A 17,694-nucleotide genomic window follows, 5' to 3' on the forward strand; every position below is an offset into this window, starting at 1 on the left:
TAAAAAACGTATGCTATATTTTTCTCCTGAAGAATGAACTTCAGCAGATACGCTTTGGAATTATTAGATATACAGCTAAAGTTATTCAAGCCATATACAAAAATGATACATATATGAGCATCTGACAATTGAAATTTATATTGAAAAATCCAATGACACTATATAAGGACTACACTAATAGAAAGCCATTCTTTGTAGCTTTTTTTCAGTAAACTTCTGCTAATACCAATAACATAAATCCTGATTATCACTCACTTTTATCTACCTGCAGACACAGTGTTTCAAGTCCACAAATGCACACTCACAGCCCATTTTGCAGTAGTTAATTGGGAGCTGTGCCCATGGATCAAAGCGTACATTACAGCCCCGACAGCCTGAGTGTAAAAGGCAGGTCACTTCACGAGACTGGCAGTGCTGCCTGACTTTTAGTTATAAAATACTACACTTTAAAAGAATGACAGAAGTCTCATTTTTCCCCCCTCCAATTTTCTAGACCTGCCCACTAAAGAACAAGCATCAGCGGAAGGAGGCTCTCCACTGAGACTGCTGTGAAGCAGAATATCCAAGAATTACAAGCAGCTAATCCAGACACGAAGCATTTCACATGACTGCCATGCATCTAGATATCCTCCCAGTAACAGCGGGTCTCACTGACACCGCTCCCACGGGAAAGCCAACGTAAAGCATCAGGAAATAAAAGGAGCGCTGACAGGGCACGGAGCAGCTCCCAGTAACGGGGAGTCCACAAAAAACGGATGAAACATCATCTTTGGAGAGAAATGTGGTGGAGCAAACTATGGAGCCGCTACTGCACCAGCAAGCACAGGCTGACCTGCTGGGCTGCTCCTGGACCGGTGACCAGCACGGACAACGGCTGGACTGAACAACTGAGGTACGGACAGCAGAACAAAGATGGGATGGCGAGGAGCAGGGGGTGGGAAAGTCAGGCTGGGAAACTGCCTCTGCAGACCGGCCGTCTCAGGGACGGGCAGAGAGCAAACCCCTTGGGTCACTCACAAGGCAAGGGGCGTCTTTTAAGCTGTATTTTGAACCACGTAACACGTATTACTGCAGATCAGCGTGGTTAGCCAGGACTCTCCCCTTCAGGAATCCGCAGCGTTTAGAAGGTGACTGGCAGAGTCATGTTTGGATGGAAGCACCCACATTTCCATCAAACCTTTTAGCGCTCTGAGATTTACTACTGGGATTTTTTTCTCCCCTCTACAACTTGGTTGGATAATCATTAGCTACGGAGTATCTGCTTTTGTGTAACAGCTGAATAATGCATTGGTAATGCATTCCTAATGTACATCTTGGAAATAGGTGTAATAAAACATAAAGACAGCGTCTTCCGAGATGTGTTTTATACATCAAAGATTCGTCCAGTATAAGAAGCCACCTGTTTCTTCACTGCCAATAACGAGAACACTCTATTCCCCAGCTCAGCATTTCGGTGAAAATACGGATTTTGCAATAAACATCAACTTTAACGCAATACTTTATATGAAATCTCAAAAGGAAAGCCACTCTAATTATGGTTATCAAACTTCCACTGAACGCATTTAGTAACCAAGTTTCATTCGATATTCAAGTTTAAATAGAGGCAAATAATCACAGGGCTTTAGTTACTTGCTGCAGCTTCCAGCTTGCGCTTGTGAGGAGGATCCTCGATGATCCGGTTAATGTCGCCGCGGTGCTTCAGGTCCACCGGCTTCTCCCAGACTGACAGCTGCATTGTAGGGTTGAAGAAGAAGACCCGGTCATCTCCAGTCCAGACTACACACCTATTCCAAGTGATAAACTATGCTTAGATAATGTCAGATACAGCCACGACCGAGACATTAACCCGCAGCTGGTTTATGGCATCTCTGTTTGCAGCGCGGGGCTGCGACTCCTCTCAGAGCGACAGCCTGCCGCCGGCACTGCCAGCCCGCGCCGCTCACCTCAGGCACAGAGACTCTCTCCGTATCAATAAAACGCCATAGAAACCGTCTAACCACCCCCAAAAAGCAGCAGGTGAAATATACAGGAAGGAAAAAAGAACCAGGCGAGGAGGAACGCCGTGGTGCTCACAGCGAGAGAAGCCACAGGGAAATACATTTCACGTTCTGAAGCCGTGGTCGAGAGCAGCGAGCAGCAGCAGCCTCGGCCGTGGGGCTGGCCGGCCACCGCCTCGATGCCCACGGGGTGGCATCCCCATGGTATCCCCATGGCATCCCCACGGCACCCCCGTGGCATCCCCACGGCACCCCCGTGGCATCCCCGCCAGCTCCCGCCACGCTCTGCGCTGGACAGATACAACCAGCCACGGCAGAACTCTGCCGGACAGGTTTAGGTTGAGCTTTATGGGCTCTGGTTCGAATTTGAAAAATGGGACCAAGTCGCTGCTGTGCAAAACACAGTTTTCTTGACTTGGTCAGGTAAAATATGGTAACAGCAGTTCAACTTTTTTGTCCTGACATACATTTTAAATCAGCTAAAATAATACGAAAATAAGTATCGCACCATCCTTAATAGACATTAAAAGCCCTCAAGTTTCACTTCACTACAGCTGTATGTAATAAACAAACAATATCAATCTCAAGCCCGCGCTTTCCGAATCATAATGAAAACTAACAAACATCACATACACACTCTGACTTCCTCACGCACACATACACTTATAATGGGAAAATGCTGGTCCCTCTGAGGCATAAATAACTGGAAGGAACAAATCTTATCATTAGAGGCTCTGCTGCCTAACTGTTATTAAAAGCAAGGAATAAAACTGGTTTAAAAAAAAGCCTTGTCTGGGTAAAGAACTGCAAATATGGAAAATGCTCCATCTCTGCAGAGTACTGTAATAAAATAATCCAACATACTCCATGTACCACTGGTAAGATGTCACCATTGATCTTGCCCAAACACGTAATGAAAAATACACAACCTCTGCAAGAAACCGCGGAGGAGCCGCAGGGCTGCGGGGTGCCGGCCGGCAGCAGCTCGGTGTAAGTGTGTTACTGAGCCCGAACATCCCAGTAATTACATCCAGTAGAGTTCCATGTTCTCCCGATGAACAGGAGCACAAAACTGGTTGTACAAACCCAGCCGCCGACTTCAGTCACACCTACACCCCGCGGGAGTTCTGGCATCCTGAACTCAGCGACACGGACATGACTAATATTTTAATAACTTTCTGTTTATTTAATACACACATGTTTCGGATCACAAAAGAGCCTCACAAGAGAGATGCTCTAATCCTCTGTTACGTAATGATTAGGTCTAATTACTACTTCTTACTTTGTACCTCGGAGCGGTGGAACCCCTGCTCCCCCAGGAACACCGACCCGCCAGCGCTGAGCCTCGTCTGCAGAACACACCCAGAGGGACTTCTGCGAGAACACCGCCAAACCAAGGCTCCGCGCTCCCATAAATACCACCGTCGTCCCAGAAGGGAGGGACAAAATCTTGGCATTTAGGTGAAGAGGACTGACGTGGCTGATTAATTAAATTGGGTTATTGTTATCCTTTTATAAATATCAGAAGTACAGTTAGGACACAGGACCAATCCTGCCCAGGAGCAAATGCCTGCTTTGAAATGCCCCTGGCTGTAATTTCTTTCACGGCAAGTACGCACGCTGCGGGATTTGAACCGCTTGGGGAGTTAGTTGCAAATGATGGTAAACTTGAAACCAGCAACTTGTTTGGGACCTGCGATGCTACCACATGCACGCAGGACTGTCAAAGCTGTTATCTGACAGAGGTTACAACCAGGGGGTTTGGAGACCTGTGTTTTGTCTCTGCTGGTACGCTGCTGCGGTCACCGCTCCCCTGGCCACGCACACAGATGTTGATGGTGTTCATTAATCACGGGGTATTGCCAGGTCTCGCATGCCATCACCCCAGGTTAGAAACTCTGGGGTCCCTTGTGACACCTCTTCGCTTTTCCATGGCTAATATAATTTGACATTTAATTTAAAATTAATGTCCCTTTCCCCATGTAACATGTCACCTGTTCCTCTTTGGTATAATAATGGTTTCAATTATCCACAGGGGACACATGGTATTTTGTTTCAGTCACAGAGCAGAAACTGGAAATGCAGATATTGCTACGTTCATGTTTCCCTTTAGAAAACTGTAATTTAAGAATGAGCAAGGGCACAAGAAGATGATATTAGGTGGTTTGGGTTTTTTATGTCATAAGGTAGATAAGGTTTGGTAACATTCCTGAAAATTTTTCTGCCATTAAAAATTCTGGCCTAGCTGCTTCTGACAGGTGCTTGGTGATGGTCAACCATGGCTCCTGCAGGAGCAGAAAGCCAACCTACGGGTGGGGAGCGGCTGAAGTAATTTCAGAATTTGTTGAATTCGTGTTGCATATCTAGTTTCAAGCTATCAGAAAAATCTGTAGGTTGTGCTTGAAGCACCCTACAGGCATGGTCCATGTTCCATCAGGAGCCACGGGACAGCCAATGAGACGTCGTCACCTCAGAACATGGGACAACAGTCAGCGTGAGGACTGTGCCCCCTCTGTCTAGTCACCAGGACCAGATTTGGGTGCCTCTTCTCGCTCCCAGAGTACTCACTGGGTCACTAAACAGTCCTCTGGCAACCCAGAAAGGTACGGAAGGTTTCTCGTTAGAGATTAAAATACCACAAGTTTGGATCTGAGCGCGGAGCACTTTGGTGGAGGTAGGGGATGCCCACTCAGTGCTCAGCGGACACCGGTGGAGAAGAGGGGCTGCGCGAGACCCCGCTGTGGGTGCCCCTGGCTGTGGCTCTTTTCTGTAAGAACAGGTGAAACCGTAACCCGCTTATGACGCTGCTGGACTCAAATGGTTCCTCTGCACGACACCATAGAGTAGCAACTGTCAAGAAGAGAAAGGATGTAAATCACATATTTATGATGTTGAGATGAAGTAGGTCATCGGACCGTGCTTACAACACCGGTTTGCCAAATGACACAGTATGACAATAACAAATAACAGCTGATATCTGTGTGTGGAGCGCCTTTGCCAACAATCCCATAGATGTCATCCACGAAGTGTAAACTAATTATTATATGGGTGAAGGAGGTCAAAAATCCTTCTAGTCAACTGTTCAGGACAGAAAGTGAAGAAAGTTTTTATCCATTTAAAAATGACACGAAAGCTTTAGTTTCCCAACATGTAGTTCCCTGAATGGGAATGTGGTCAGGAAACCTCGACCATGAGACACAGCCTATTTTCACTGACACAGCCTGAAATCAACCCCATTCTTGGGAGACAGTAAGAGTCACCCACTGTCACTGAAATAACTGGAAGAGGAAAAGGATCTGACCATAAAAACCAAGAACATTTCTGGCAGATGCTGTATTTCCCCTTGATCCATCCAAGCTGGATCCTCAACACATGTAAGACAGAGCCCACGGAGCACGACCGAACACAGCCCTGCTCACAGCAGGCGAGTGGCCACGCATGCCCACAAAACCAGAGAAACCGTTGGTTGCCTTCTGCCAGACCTGGCCCCTGGCTGAGCCGGAGCTCCGAGCACACCGCCCTTACTTCACGGATCCCAGGACCTGGCTCACACTGTGTTTGCAGCTTCCCAGCATCGTCCTTAAGTACACGATTAATGAGGAAAAGCTCCAGCAGAAGCTGCAACAGGAGCCCAGCATTGCTGCTTAACACCCAGGGTAGCATATTTTCCCCACGTACCAGACCACTAATGCACGTTTGGCAAGGGAAACGGCACTGATGAATGGCTTCTAGCAGGTCTGATTGCATTTGCTTACCATGGTGATCCTGGCACTGGAGTGGATGCCACAGGCTTGTTGCCATTTGATGTGCTGTCATCCTCATTTACTAGTTTAAAAGAATGATCCTTGAAAGACAGATAGAGATTAGTCAACAAATAAAGCCGATGCAGAAGATGGTTATTGTTATACAAATCACCGCCTTTAACTTGAAGCGGATCACCCTTGTTGCCATTATTCCGCGAGCGGCTTTATGAACAACCAGCTACCTTGAGAATAGCCCAGATAAACAGCAAATAATAAAAATGTCGCTCCGCTTACAGCAATACAAATGAAAAACCAGCAGACGTGCTTTTTGTCCGTGCCAATAGCTCCCCTGGGACAGCGGGCATAACTCCGTGTGTTGCGAAGACGAGGAGAGCCTCCTCGTCAGAAACGACGGGCAGGGAGCGATGCCCGCGCTAACGAGGGGCAGGGTGAAGCAGGCGGGTGCTCCCACGTCTGCGCCCAAGGCAGCCGCGCACGCAGGGGAGCGGTGGGATAGCTCAGTGCGGTACCAAAACACGAGAAGCACGTACTTAATTAAAAATAATAAAGTGTATGTCCAGAGGTCTTCATCTTGAAGGTATTTTACAACTTAACGCCCTAAGCAATGTGCCCGAGTACCAACACAGCTGCAAACGTGGGGAACACCTGCAGCGCCTGGTAGGCAGGGGAGGTTTGCTTGCACAGAGACTAAAGACGGCAGCACAATAGGAATGGGCCAGGTGAAAATAAACTGAACAGTAGCTCAAGTCCACAGGTCCTCCTCCTGCAGGACAGAGCTCCTGCTGCAAAAAGCGTGCGTGCATAGAGCAGAAGCACGGGGGAACAGACCATGCCTGTGCCAAGGCGGCTTCGAGCATCTTCCGCACGGCTGCCTTCCAAGCCTGAGATGCTCTTCCACAGCCCCATACTCAGATAAAGGTTTCCCTCTTTTAGCTTTAGCCATTTTCAGGATGTCTGCATGAGCTGTGCAGAAAGCAAATATTTCCATTTATTTTGTAGAAGCTGGGAGTATGATTTAGGTCATTTTCCTTTATAAAATAATCTAGGCTTTTTTATAAAAAGATAATGAAGTCACACACATATAGTGCTACCCATCCATAAGTTGCCCACAGTATTCGCTATCCATTTATGTTCACCAGTCAGTTTTATTCAAGGACCTGCAATTATCTATAAAGGAGTGCTACAGAACGACCCAGCACAGTTAAATTAGTAACACCAAAAAGGTGAGGGCCATGAAAAAATTCCTCCTTGCGCCTGGGGCTGATGTTGCGATAAGTGGCACGAGGTGCAGCGAGCTGACCCTGCCCTGCGCAGGGGCTGACTCAGCCCCACAGGTCCCTGTCACCACAGTGAGACAGAGAAAATCATAGGTACTCTGTTTCTGCACTTCAACTTCTCAGTATACGAATTTTGTCCTGGGCTGTGTCACACCTCCACGTTTGCACTCACACAACCCCCCCTGCCATCGACTCACTTCTCCTCCAGCGTGCGAGCATCCCTCCTCTGATACCCTGACACTACAGTGACAGAGCTCCTATAAAGCACCAAGATAAATTAAATAGATAGCTCTTGAAAATCGACTGTAGGAAACAATCCTGTATCACCAGCACAGCTCCAGCCAGAGGACAGTCCTTTATCCCGACTCCGATTTATGCAGTTCAATAGTTTAAGGAGGTTTATAAAAGAAGAAATGCCATTGCAGACCTTATCTCCATCGCTCTCCACGGGCGTACTCTTCCTCTCCGTGTGTAAAATCAAGGTCGGTGGGCAGGAGGGTCTACTCGATTCTTTGCCATTATCTGTGAGGGGAAATGATTTCTTTTTAATGTGCGACAAATACATTCCCAACAAGCCAAAACAGGCAAAGAAAAAACAAACCACTCCCTGTGGCTCCAAGTCTCCTCTCTTCACCTCTTCCTCCTCGTTCCCTCCTTCATTTACACACATACGTGTGTGGCGAGGACTGTATCACCTTTCTAAATATCATGCTGTATTTTAATGGGACACATTCATATAGAATCATAGAATCATGATTTAGCTTGGAAAAGACCTTTCAGATCATCGAGTCCAACTCGATATACTTTAGAGTGAGGCTTTTACTGCACTGAGCTTTTAGTCCTGCTTTTTTTAAACCCCAAACGTTTTTCCATGGGCACATCCTCTACTCCCAGGGGGCACAGCCGCCCCTCGGAGCAGCAGCCTCCCCCCGCGGGCTCAGGGCTGGCCAGACCCCGTCCTCCCGGCCAGGAGATACTGGTGTGCTCTGGGTTAACCTCCACAGGAACCGCCGATGAGCATTGAATTGCATTTCCACTGGTAACAGTTGTACGAACACGTTCCTCTCCTTTACAAGCAGCTGTCTCCATCCCGAAATGCTAAACACTCAAGTGTTGCCACTGGCTACAAAATGCGTACGTCTCGACAACAGAGAGGCCATAAGGGACAGTAAGGAAAGGCAAAAAGGCAGCAAGTACGAGACACAAACTCAACAATCAGAAAAAAAGTAGTTTTCACAGTGAGAAATATTCAGACAGACATTTTTTTTTTTCTAGGGGTTTTTTTTTGTTGTTCTTCTTGTCCCCTTAAAACGCGTAGTTGGGGAGATGAGCAAAGGTACTCTAGTCCCCTGGCCCATCCCGCCTGTGGCAGGGAGGACAAGATAGATATATATCTCTCTCCTTTGTAAGTTAAGCAGTCCCAGGGAAAGCATACCTAGCACCTTCCCTCTTGTTCTTCCCAACTAGAGCCGTCGCCTTTGCTCAGGCGGAACAGAGCAGTGACAGCAGCGGCTCCGGCGGGGAGCGCGGCCGCCCAGGCTACGTGACCTGGTGCGTTCCTCCTCGAACGAAAGTCCACAAACCCCGATCACGGCCCCGTGCCACAGCACTTGGATTTCCACCTGAAAGCCTGCAAAATTTCAGGCAGAGTTAAACAACAAATAACGACAATGTTTCAACTCATTCGTGCTAAAACCTCCGTGAGCAATACAGAATCGTAATCGAGCGTTCCCATCCATCCGTGCCTGAAGACAGCAGTAAAATGGCCAAAGGAGGCTCAGCCTGCTCAGGACCAGGGACCGCAGGGATCCATCCCCGCCAGCACGCCTGCGTGCACAGCTCTGCACCCACAGCCCCGGCGTTCCCGGGAGTCACCCATCCTACACCCAGCCACCGCGCTCGGCTGGCACAGGCTCCTTGGAGAGCTCCAGTGCAATATCCACTGCAAATACGGGCGGGTACTACGAGTATTAAGAGTGCCGTAACGAGGGCAAGCCATGTCATACCTTACCCCCTATACACCTCAAGGGTTACGGAGCACTTTCTGTCTGCCGAACAGACTAAAACTTTGGTATAGTAGCTTCCAGAAACTATTTGCAAGCACTGCTTTTCTAGGCCTGCATATTATATAGCAGATTCACATGTCAAAATTACTCAGACTACAGAATAGGCACACATGTAACAGGAATTACACCGAGGGAAAGGCTGGAGCCTCAGCCATTTGACACTAGTGCACCGTGGAATATATCACAATAATAAAAATTTAAATATATGTCATTTTTCTAAGAAGTGACTTAGTCAATTTTTATGGGTAGTGAAAAAGAAGATTTACAAACCATATCAATTAACTTCCATATTAAAGGAGCTAGGAGTAGGGAGCAGCTAATACATATCAAAGGGTCTCTAAACTTGTCTTTCTTCACGAGACATCTGGTAATCAGGAACCAAAGCATTACGGGGCACCGTGGTCTTCGAACGCCATAAAGTCACAGCCATGCCACGCCATGCACAGGCGCCTGCTGGCGCTGGCAAACGGCGGAGGAAAGCCCCGTGCAAGGAAAGCAAACACAGCCGCAGGACACCTGAGGACCGAGGACGCTTCTCACACCCACCGCTCTCCGAGATCCGGAGGCACAATTAGGGCGCCTCGCTTTAATTAAACTCTGCTAGCATGTCCTCCAGCTCTAAAACGTGGCAGAAGAAGGACGACGTGCAGTTTCTTAACTGTTTCACAGAGGTATTTCAGTACCTTGCCTTGCGTTTTCCCATCACTCCCACGCTCCCACGGCCGTTCCCCTGGGATATCCTTGGTGCCTTGCTCTCTGCTCCCACGGCACGCGACGAGCCAGCCCGCGGGCACTGCCCCGCGCGGCACGGCAGGCGCGATGTGCCCGTACAGCCTGCCTCCTTCCCGACGAGGAATTTTTAAGCCAAAATATTAGCGTGCCTTCTGGAAATATGTTTGTAGAGGATGAAAGGAACCTTGAGACATCCCCCTCTGCAGCAAACGTTCCCATGCAAAGCACTGATTTGGCGGCAATTTGAAGCACAGCCGGAACAGCCCAGGTTTGGGATGGCTTTTGCAGGCGCACAGCTGGCGCTGGCCACATTCTGCAGGCCCACAGCTGGTGCTGGTCACATTCTGCAGGCACACAGCTGGTGCTGCACTCTGGGCACCGCGGCCAACCATGTGCTGGGAGCCTTCGAGGGCAACGCTGCTGAGTGGCACGGTACGTCTTGGCATTTCCAGCTCTCCATTCTTCTGCTCTTGCCATGAAATAATCCCCAAGGCAACAACTCTGGAAGGCCAATTAGCTGCTGATGAAACAGCCACAAACAAATTGCTGTTTGGATTCTGTCACTCAAACATGAAGCAACATGCTTGGGAAACGATGCTTAATGGACCTGGAATTTATCTTTCCTTTTAATAGGGAAATCACATCAACCCCTCTTCCAGCTTTGCTTCTTTCTCTTTTTATCTGCTTCTTTAACCCTAGAAAAAAAGCTTTTTATTATTATTAGGATTCAGATTCTTTTATAGTCTTCATTATCACGTTGGTTTAAGAAGTAGCTAAGATCTTTCATTCATGTATATGCACATGCACACATACATGAGGAACAAGAAAACATTTACCTAGCTGATGTCAACTTTTAATTAATCATTACAAACATTAATACAAACACATAAATGTCAATTGGCAGATTTAAACAAACTGTTGCACAAGTGAAATTTGGCAGAGGCGTTTCCCACAGCCGATGCTGAAGAAATGAAATAGGATAGAGAGCCTAAACCACACTTGTGCAGTTCTGGGAGCTCGCGTTTGCTGCGAAGGAATCCATGACATACGGCGTAATTGCTTTTGTCGTGGCTGCTCTTACCCTGCCCTTTAATAACTGAAGATTGGCTTGAAGTACGGAGCACGGACGAACCAGTGCAGGGAGGCTCTCGTGCACGGGCAGCCATTCTAACTCCTTTTTGAACCTTATGTGTCTTCGGCACGGAGACACTGCCAACGCCTGAGGCAACCTCTCTTTTTTTTCCTCCTTTGAAAAGCTCCTTCACAGCATCCGAACAGGAAAGGTGAAGCCCCAGGGAGGGACTTGGGTGCTGTAGCTTTTGCTTGAAATAAGCATCACTGGTGCAGCACACGTAGGTGAACTTCTGCAGCACGCAGTTCATTAGGCATTCACATGTGAAATATACTTCCATGAAATTTTGGACAGTCAGCACGTATAAATTAAGATGGAAATAAAAAAAATTAAAATAACAAAAGAAAGTCCTGAAAGTCACTGTGCACGTCAGGAGTCATTTATTTTTATGGCTTATCGTTGAACATTGTGACCTTTTTTCCCCAAGTATAATGTCAAGAGAAAAATAATTCAAGCTCGTGTTCCCCCTGTCGAGCTCGGGAGCCGCCGGCTGACCTCGGGGCAGGGAGCAGTCCCCAGGCTCGGGCTCGCTGCGCTAAGGAGGGACGCCGAGCTCCCGAAAAGCGAGGCCCTTTTTAACTTAAGTGCATGGAATAAACTGCAGCCTGACAATTGAGCTACCGCGACATATTTCCGACATAATCACGCACCTTTTTTCGCCCCTAAACTTAGCTGCGTAATTACTAATGATGTGTTCCCACACTTGCTGTAATGCTGCCGAAGGATGCGCCAGAGACAGGAGGATAAAGATATCTGATTAAAGAGACTTCTCTGAGGCTCCACGGCAGGTAGAGAGACATGAATAATTCACAGTATGAAAAGTAAAGGTGAAGTACCAAAACTATCTTGGGTATATCACAGAGGATGTAAGGTGTATGATCATAAACATCTTATTAAAAGCAGAATTAGAGAGGGAGTGCAAGAGGGAAGAGGGAAGATTGATTCATACCACAAGAAGCTATGGACAAGAGATAACAAAAATTTGTTTTGCAAATGTATTTAGAGGCCAAACTTCTATTAATCTCAAAAGAAGTTTAAAATTTTGATTCTAAATGTTTCTGAAAATTGAATTTACTTCAAGCGCACACATCCAAACACTCAGTTCTTTATTATCCCACCAGCATCTCTGCAGGTCAGGTCTGTCTCTCCCCACAACCTTATTGCTTTTGTATTTTGAGATTAGCCTAAAACCCATACCTGACTGATTCCCAAGCCCTCCTCTGTTGGTTCCTGCTTGAGCCCAGCATGGGATTTCAGTGCCAGCTATGGTCCATGCCCTGCTCCCGCAGGCGAGGATCCCACCTTCAGCCCATCATCATAGTTTCAGGGAAACAGATCCTGCTCCTGCTCCTGCCTGCACACTGTATTTCACCCTTTAATTTGTGTCTGTTTTTGGCTTTGACCAGTTTTGCAGTGCCCTGCTAAACGCTCTGTCTCTCCTCTTAGAACGAGTCTCTTGAGCAGTGCTTTTTTCCTTCTGCAGCAATCTCTTCCCACTCACCCCTTCATTTTTGTGGAGATTTGTAACAGCAACAGTAGAACAACAAGGACAAATTATTTGACTACTGCACCATAACGTGGGCTATATGCCTGATGCAGAGTTCAAAGACAAAGTCATTTCATTGTCGGACTTCTGAGGCACACAGCCAACACTGCCCAATAGGTGCTACCTGCCACTAACCTGAATATAGGGGTTTTTTGTTAAAGAAGGAAAAGCTGAAAAACCCGTACCGGCATATTCCCTCGGACACCATGCAGGGTGGGCAGCGTACCGTCCCCACCTCCCAGACTGGCTCTGTGCATTCGCTTCCCATATGGCTGCACAGGCAGGAGCATCACTACAAGCATCGCTACGAGCATCGCTACGAGCGTTGCTGCCCACAGAGCAGCATCGGCTCCCACCAACCAGGCACAGCACGGGGTCCCCGATCATTCGCCTCCTCCCTCCCCGGGCACGAGGCAGCTGCACACTCATCGGCAGGGTATTTCTACCTGGTTTTGCTTTTCTCCCCCCATTTAAGCCGCTGTACCATTTCTCAGCTTCTCTCTCCAGCTGTTTCTGCACCTCTGTAAGGCTGGCCCAGGCTAAGCTGGGCTCTGTGTCAAAGACCTTCGCTGACTCTTGCCGACCTTCCTTCCTCTGCTCTTTACATGTGATTCCTTTTAAATATCAAGTTCAAGATCTCAGCCCTGATCTTCAAGGCACTTAACGGTCTGAGCTCTGCATATCTATGAAATGATGCAGAGCTCTGTGAGGGTGGTAGTTACAGCTCCACCGCTCTTGTACCCACTGTAACACAAAAAAGTTGGATGTGTACTCGAGACTGGACTTTTCCAGCTTCCAATACAAAAACAAATGCCTACTAGGAGCCAGTACTGTTGCAAAAATTACTCCTTCTGCTCCAGAAATACAGAAAATTTTATTAATTTTGTCTTCAGAGAAAGATGGATTTTGTGTTGTCGTGAGCAAAATCCAGCCGTGCCAAGCCTCACTGAACACCCAATTTTCTCTTTAGAAACCAAATCAGAGAAAGGCTTATCTATATTGCAAAATGAAAGCATGCCTGTAATGCCATATAAAGTCTGTATCTTGGCTTAATACTGCCACTGTATGTACCGGCAGTAAAACATGGTGGCACAGGCCTGTATACGTATGTTAAAGCGCTCCACGTACCACACGTACATGTTAGCATCTCCTAACAGCTTCCTAAAGCACACATTTGCTTTTCTGCAGCACTTCGAAGCTGATGTGTGAAAACACCTTTATTACTGTCATTTGTTCTTAGTTATGATTCCTACTTCAATTGTTTTTCCACTGGAGATAACGACAGTTTGCAGTAACCTATAGGAAAGAGTGTGATCTCCTCAAAGACATTAAAGAAAAATCCATACTATACTGGAGTATAGTATACATTTTTCTGGAGTATACATTTTTTTCTCTTAAATGTAACTGGCAGCAAATCAAAGGTGACAAAAGGAGAAAGAAGGTATTTTTTATTTTTAACAGAAAGCTGTAAACAAAAAAATAATGTTTATCGTATTTACGTTACTTGTATGCATATAAAAATGAAATGACTGCTCTTCCAAAGCGATGGCCTCCCAACAGTATAGCCACTCGATTTAGGCAACCTATTGACCAAATGTCACGCTGGCTTGTCATCACAAGTCATCTAGTCATCAAAAGGCTTTATACAGTTAAATCCTTATTCAGCATGATGGATAAAATCAGCAGTGTTTGTGTTTTCAAGTCTTCCAATAAGAAGATTACGAAATACATTTGATATGAAATGTACTAGAAACCATGATTTCAGCTTTCAACAAGCAACAAGCTGCAGATCAGCATGACCCCTGCACAAATCTTCATCTTTCTGTCCCTACATTCTTTGCACAGTTTTAATATTTCCTCCGTCTCACTTGCTTCTGACAAGGAAGCAAGTCAATACAATTCTTGGTGACTTTAAGGAGGAGTATGCAGGTCTTCAAGCACAATAACTGCATAGATGATAAAAGAAGTAGGTGTTTACCAAAAGCAAACCAAACCAGACAAGAAACTTTAAACTGAAGTATGTCAAAAGAGATGCGTATGAACTTTCCTCAGTTTTAAGGTGTCTGCGACATAAAATATTCAGCAATTTCCAGACAGAGCTGGAATACTCAGCAACATAAATTCAGTCAGAGGATCTTATTCAAGATGGGTACAATAGCAGGCAGACCTGCTTCAAAGGGAGCCTCCAGCTCCACTTATGGATTTGCACACCTGACCACAAAGTATTTTACGAAAATTTTATCTTAGCCGTGAGTACAGCCGGTGAGCCTGAGGTACCCACAAAGAAAATGGCTTAGCCAGACAAGTGAAACCTTCTATACCAAAACCTGTACATGAACACACACAGTACAATACATTCATTTCTAACTCCTCAACACCTCCGCAACCGTGCTAATCCCTGGGTGTGAAGGGTCAGATAAATTATGCCTGGACTGATACCTAGCAATCCCGGATAAACGCCGGGTCTTTCCCTGGAACACGGCTGGGAAGGCGCGTTCAGGACCCCGCGGTGCCGCCAGCCCCATCGCAGCATCTCACCTCCACTAGCAGAGCTCCTGGCTTCCCAACGACAGCACTGCACGAGGGATTTCACGTCATTCGGAAAGATGTTCCCAATTTCCGAACAAAATCGGATTGCTTTTTGGTTGCGATTTCTGATGCCTATATGCGAATCTGAACAAAGCTACAAGACTTCCTCCAGCCTTTGGGAAAGAGCATCGCCACTTCTCTCACAACAATACACAGACATTTACATGACGGTGAACAAACCAGTTTTATCACACAGTACAGCACAAAGCATCCTCGGAGGCTTCAGCCAACGAGGCTTCATGGAGCAACTATCCAAAAGATAACCACATTATCACTGTAATGCTCGTGAATACCACTGGCATGGGAAATGAAAAGCCCAAGGACGTTTCAGAAACTTGCCTTTTGTATCGTCAAATGCAAAGCTACTGCCAATTGCTAGACTGAGTAAACAGGATCCGAAACACTCTGAATACGATCATAATTAGCTAAAGCAAATGTCATCAAGTTTGAGCCGATTTTTTAAGGGTCCCCAGTTTCTATGCAGTATGGAAAAAGCACGGTTTGGTTGGAAGTACACAAATATACAACATATACTTCAGTAATATAATCAGTATACAGAAACATAAACATACCTGACAATGTCTGATCCATCAAATTGGTTGCCATGAAGGTCACCGCCGGTGCAGACACAGCAGTTACCCGGGTGACTTGCGTCGGCATCAAAGGACCCACATGAGCATCCATTCTGGAGGCAGAACCTGCATTCAAACCATAAGGAAACCTTTTTTTTTTTCCCCAGTAAATAAAAATGCCTTTAAAAAACTCACCTTTTTTCCAGCTGTATTTCACAGAATGCTCTTTTAACCTCCTACTAATCATTTCTCCCTATACCCATTTGCATGGTTAAAACAATAGGTTTTGTGTTTAGTTGAATTACTGGTCTAGTCTGGCCATGACGTCCACTGATTCTCAGCAAATAAGCGGAAATTTTAAATTAATAAAACTGTGGCCCTCAAAATAAGAATTTGCAAGGATATATTAATGCTTTCAGAACAGATTACAGCAAGATCAGTTTTCTTATTTAAGGCTAAATAACACACCTCCAGTTTCTATTGCTATTCATCACAAACTCTTTGTCTCCCACTCTAACCATGGGAAATAGCCGATAACTTAAAACGGAAGCGTTATCCAAGGGAATCACTGTCTGCTCAGACAATTCGCAAAACGGAAAATGACTAAATTGCCCACATACGTTATTCATGATAAAGTAGTAATCCAGGTCTGCTGCTAAAACTATATTAAACAGGCTACCTAATCCTTGAGAATTTGTGGTTATTGCTGAATTTGAGGTCAAACTTTGAGCATCAGTTTCCCATTAACTGTACATTTAGACACGAAACCTTTTTTCAGAAACTGGAAGACCCCATACCACATCATCTCATTTCAATGTAAATTCAGGTGTCCCATCAGCAGTCTCCATAGCCTGTTTAGAAGCCACCATTTCAAAACTAACCTGGCAGTAGGGACACATCCCTAGTTTAAGGCAGGCTCTGGGAATAACATTGTATGTCCCAAGCACAACCCAAGATGCAGAATTTACTGCCCTTTCATTTCACTAACTATTCTTGTGCCGTCAAACACTTCTCATCACAAGTTCTCTGCATTTCGCAGTAATACAGGTCATTTCTGAAACCTTCACTCTTATAAAAACTCACTTGCATGCTATAAACCTCACCATTGATCTTTATTTCTCCAATTCCAGGTGCCAAAGCAGATTATTAAACGTAACTCTCACCAACATAGGCACACTGGTGGCTTTTCTGAATGCAACTACAACATTTTATCATTAAAAAGGACACTTTTTCTTCCTCAAAACTGGAGTCTCGGGTTTCGTCTGGGCTAGTGATAACCTAAGAGGGTATTTTCTCATTGCTTTGAGCCATGGATCAGCACAGCCGTCCCAGCCAGGGCAGAGGGACCGTCCCGTTCTGCAGCCAGAGCTGTACGAAGCACCCCGGCTACAGGCACTGGAAAAGGCACGGTGCATTCAAAAGGGCAGTATTTTAGCAACAATAATAATGATGATGCTAATTATGCTAATGAAGCATGCATTTTGCTGTTAGACAAGACATACGTTCTATCGAATATAATCTGAGTTACCCGTATGAGTAAAATAAAATACGCATCATGAAATCCATGGTGATTTTTCCTCCTCCACACCCTTGTCTCCCACCCAACGACCAGGCTCAGTGGTGGAAGCCGTGAACTTTCCAAGAAAAGATAAATCCGAGTATTTTGTAGTAGATTGTTCAAATGAAGAAGAAAGCAGAAATTGGGACTACAGAAGCCTAAAGAAGACCCGGGTTACACCACTCAGAGACTGCTCGGCAGCACATCCATCTGTCTGGGACTTCACCCTCAGCCCAGAGGTTTCCGTAACGTACAAAGGTCTCTGGTGCAAACCGAAGGTAACAGTGCCATTTTAAAGGGTTTCCTGGTGGTCCAAGCAATGTTAAACATCTGCTTTCGCCCAATGGGAAGCAAGAAGTCCACAATTACTACTGAAACAGGGAAGGCCCATGGCTTCTGCCCGGACCTGGTGACATTCTCTACAAGAAATACAATTCCAACAACTGCCGGGCTATTTTCGT

At 46.1% G+C, this 17,694-nt stretch overlaps 1 protein-coding gene across 1 annotated transcript in view; it reads right to left on the reverse strand.

The window, feature by feature from the left end:
• Positions 1-17,694, reverse strand: part of TCERG1L (transcription elongation regulator 1 like) — a 94,678-nt gene that overhangs the window by 22,868 nt on the left and 54,116 nt on the right. Inside the window, exons 5-8 of the mRNA XM_075026648.1 lie at positions 15,676-15,801; positions 7,466-7,560; positions 5,753-5,841; positions 1,630-1,784 (exon numbers count right to left, since the gene is read on the reverse strand). Of these exons, the coding sequence (XP_074882749.1) occupies positions 1,630-1,784; positions 5,753-5,841; positions 7,466-7,560; positions 15,676-15,801 (465 nt within the window). The remainder of the gene's footprint in view (positions 1-1,629; positions 1,785-5,752; positions 5,842-7,465; positions 7,561-15,675; positions 15,802-17,694) is intronic.

Source organism: Buteo buteo, chromosome 4 (genome assembly GCF_964188355.1).
Source record: "Buteo buteo chromosome 4, bButBut1.hap1.1, whole genome shotgun sequence".
Lineage (NCBI taxonomy): Eukaryota > Metazoa > Chordata > Aves > Accipitriformes > Accipitridae > Buteo > Buteo buteo.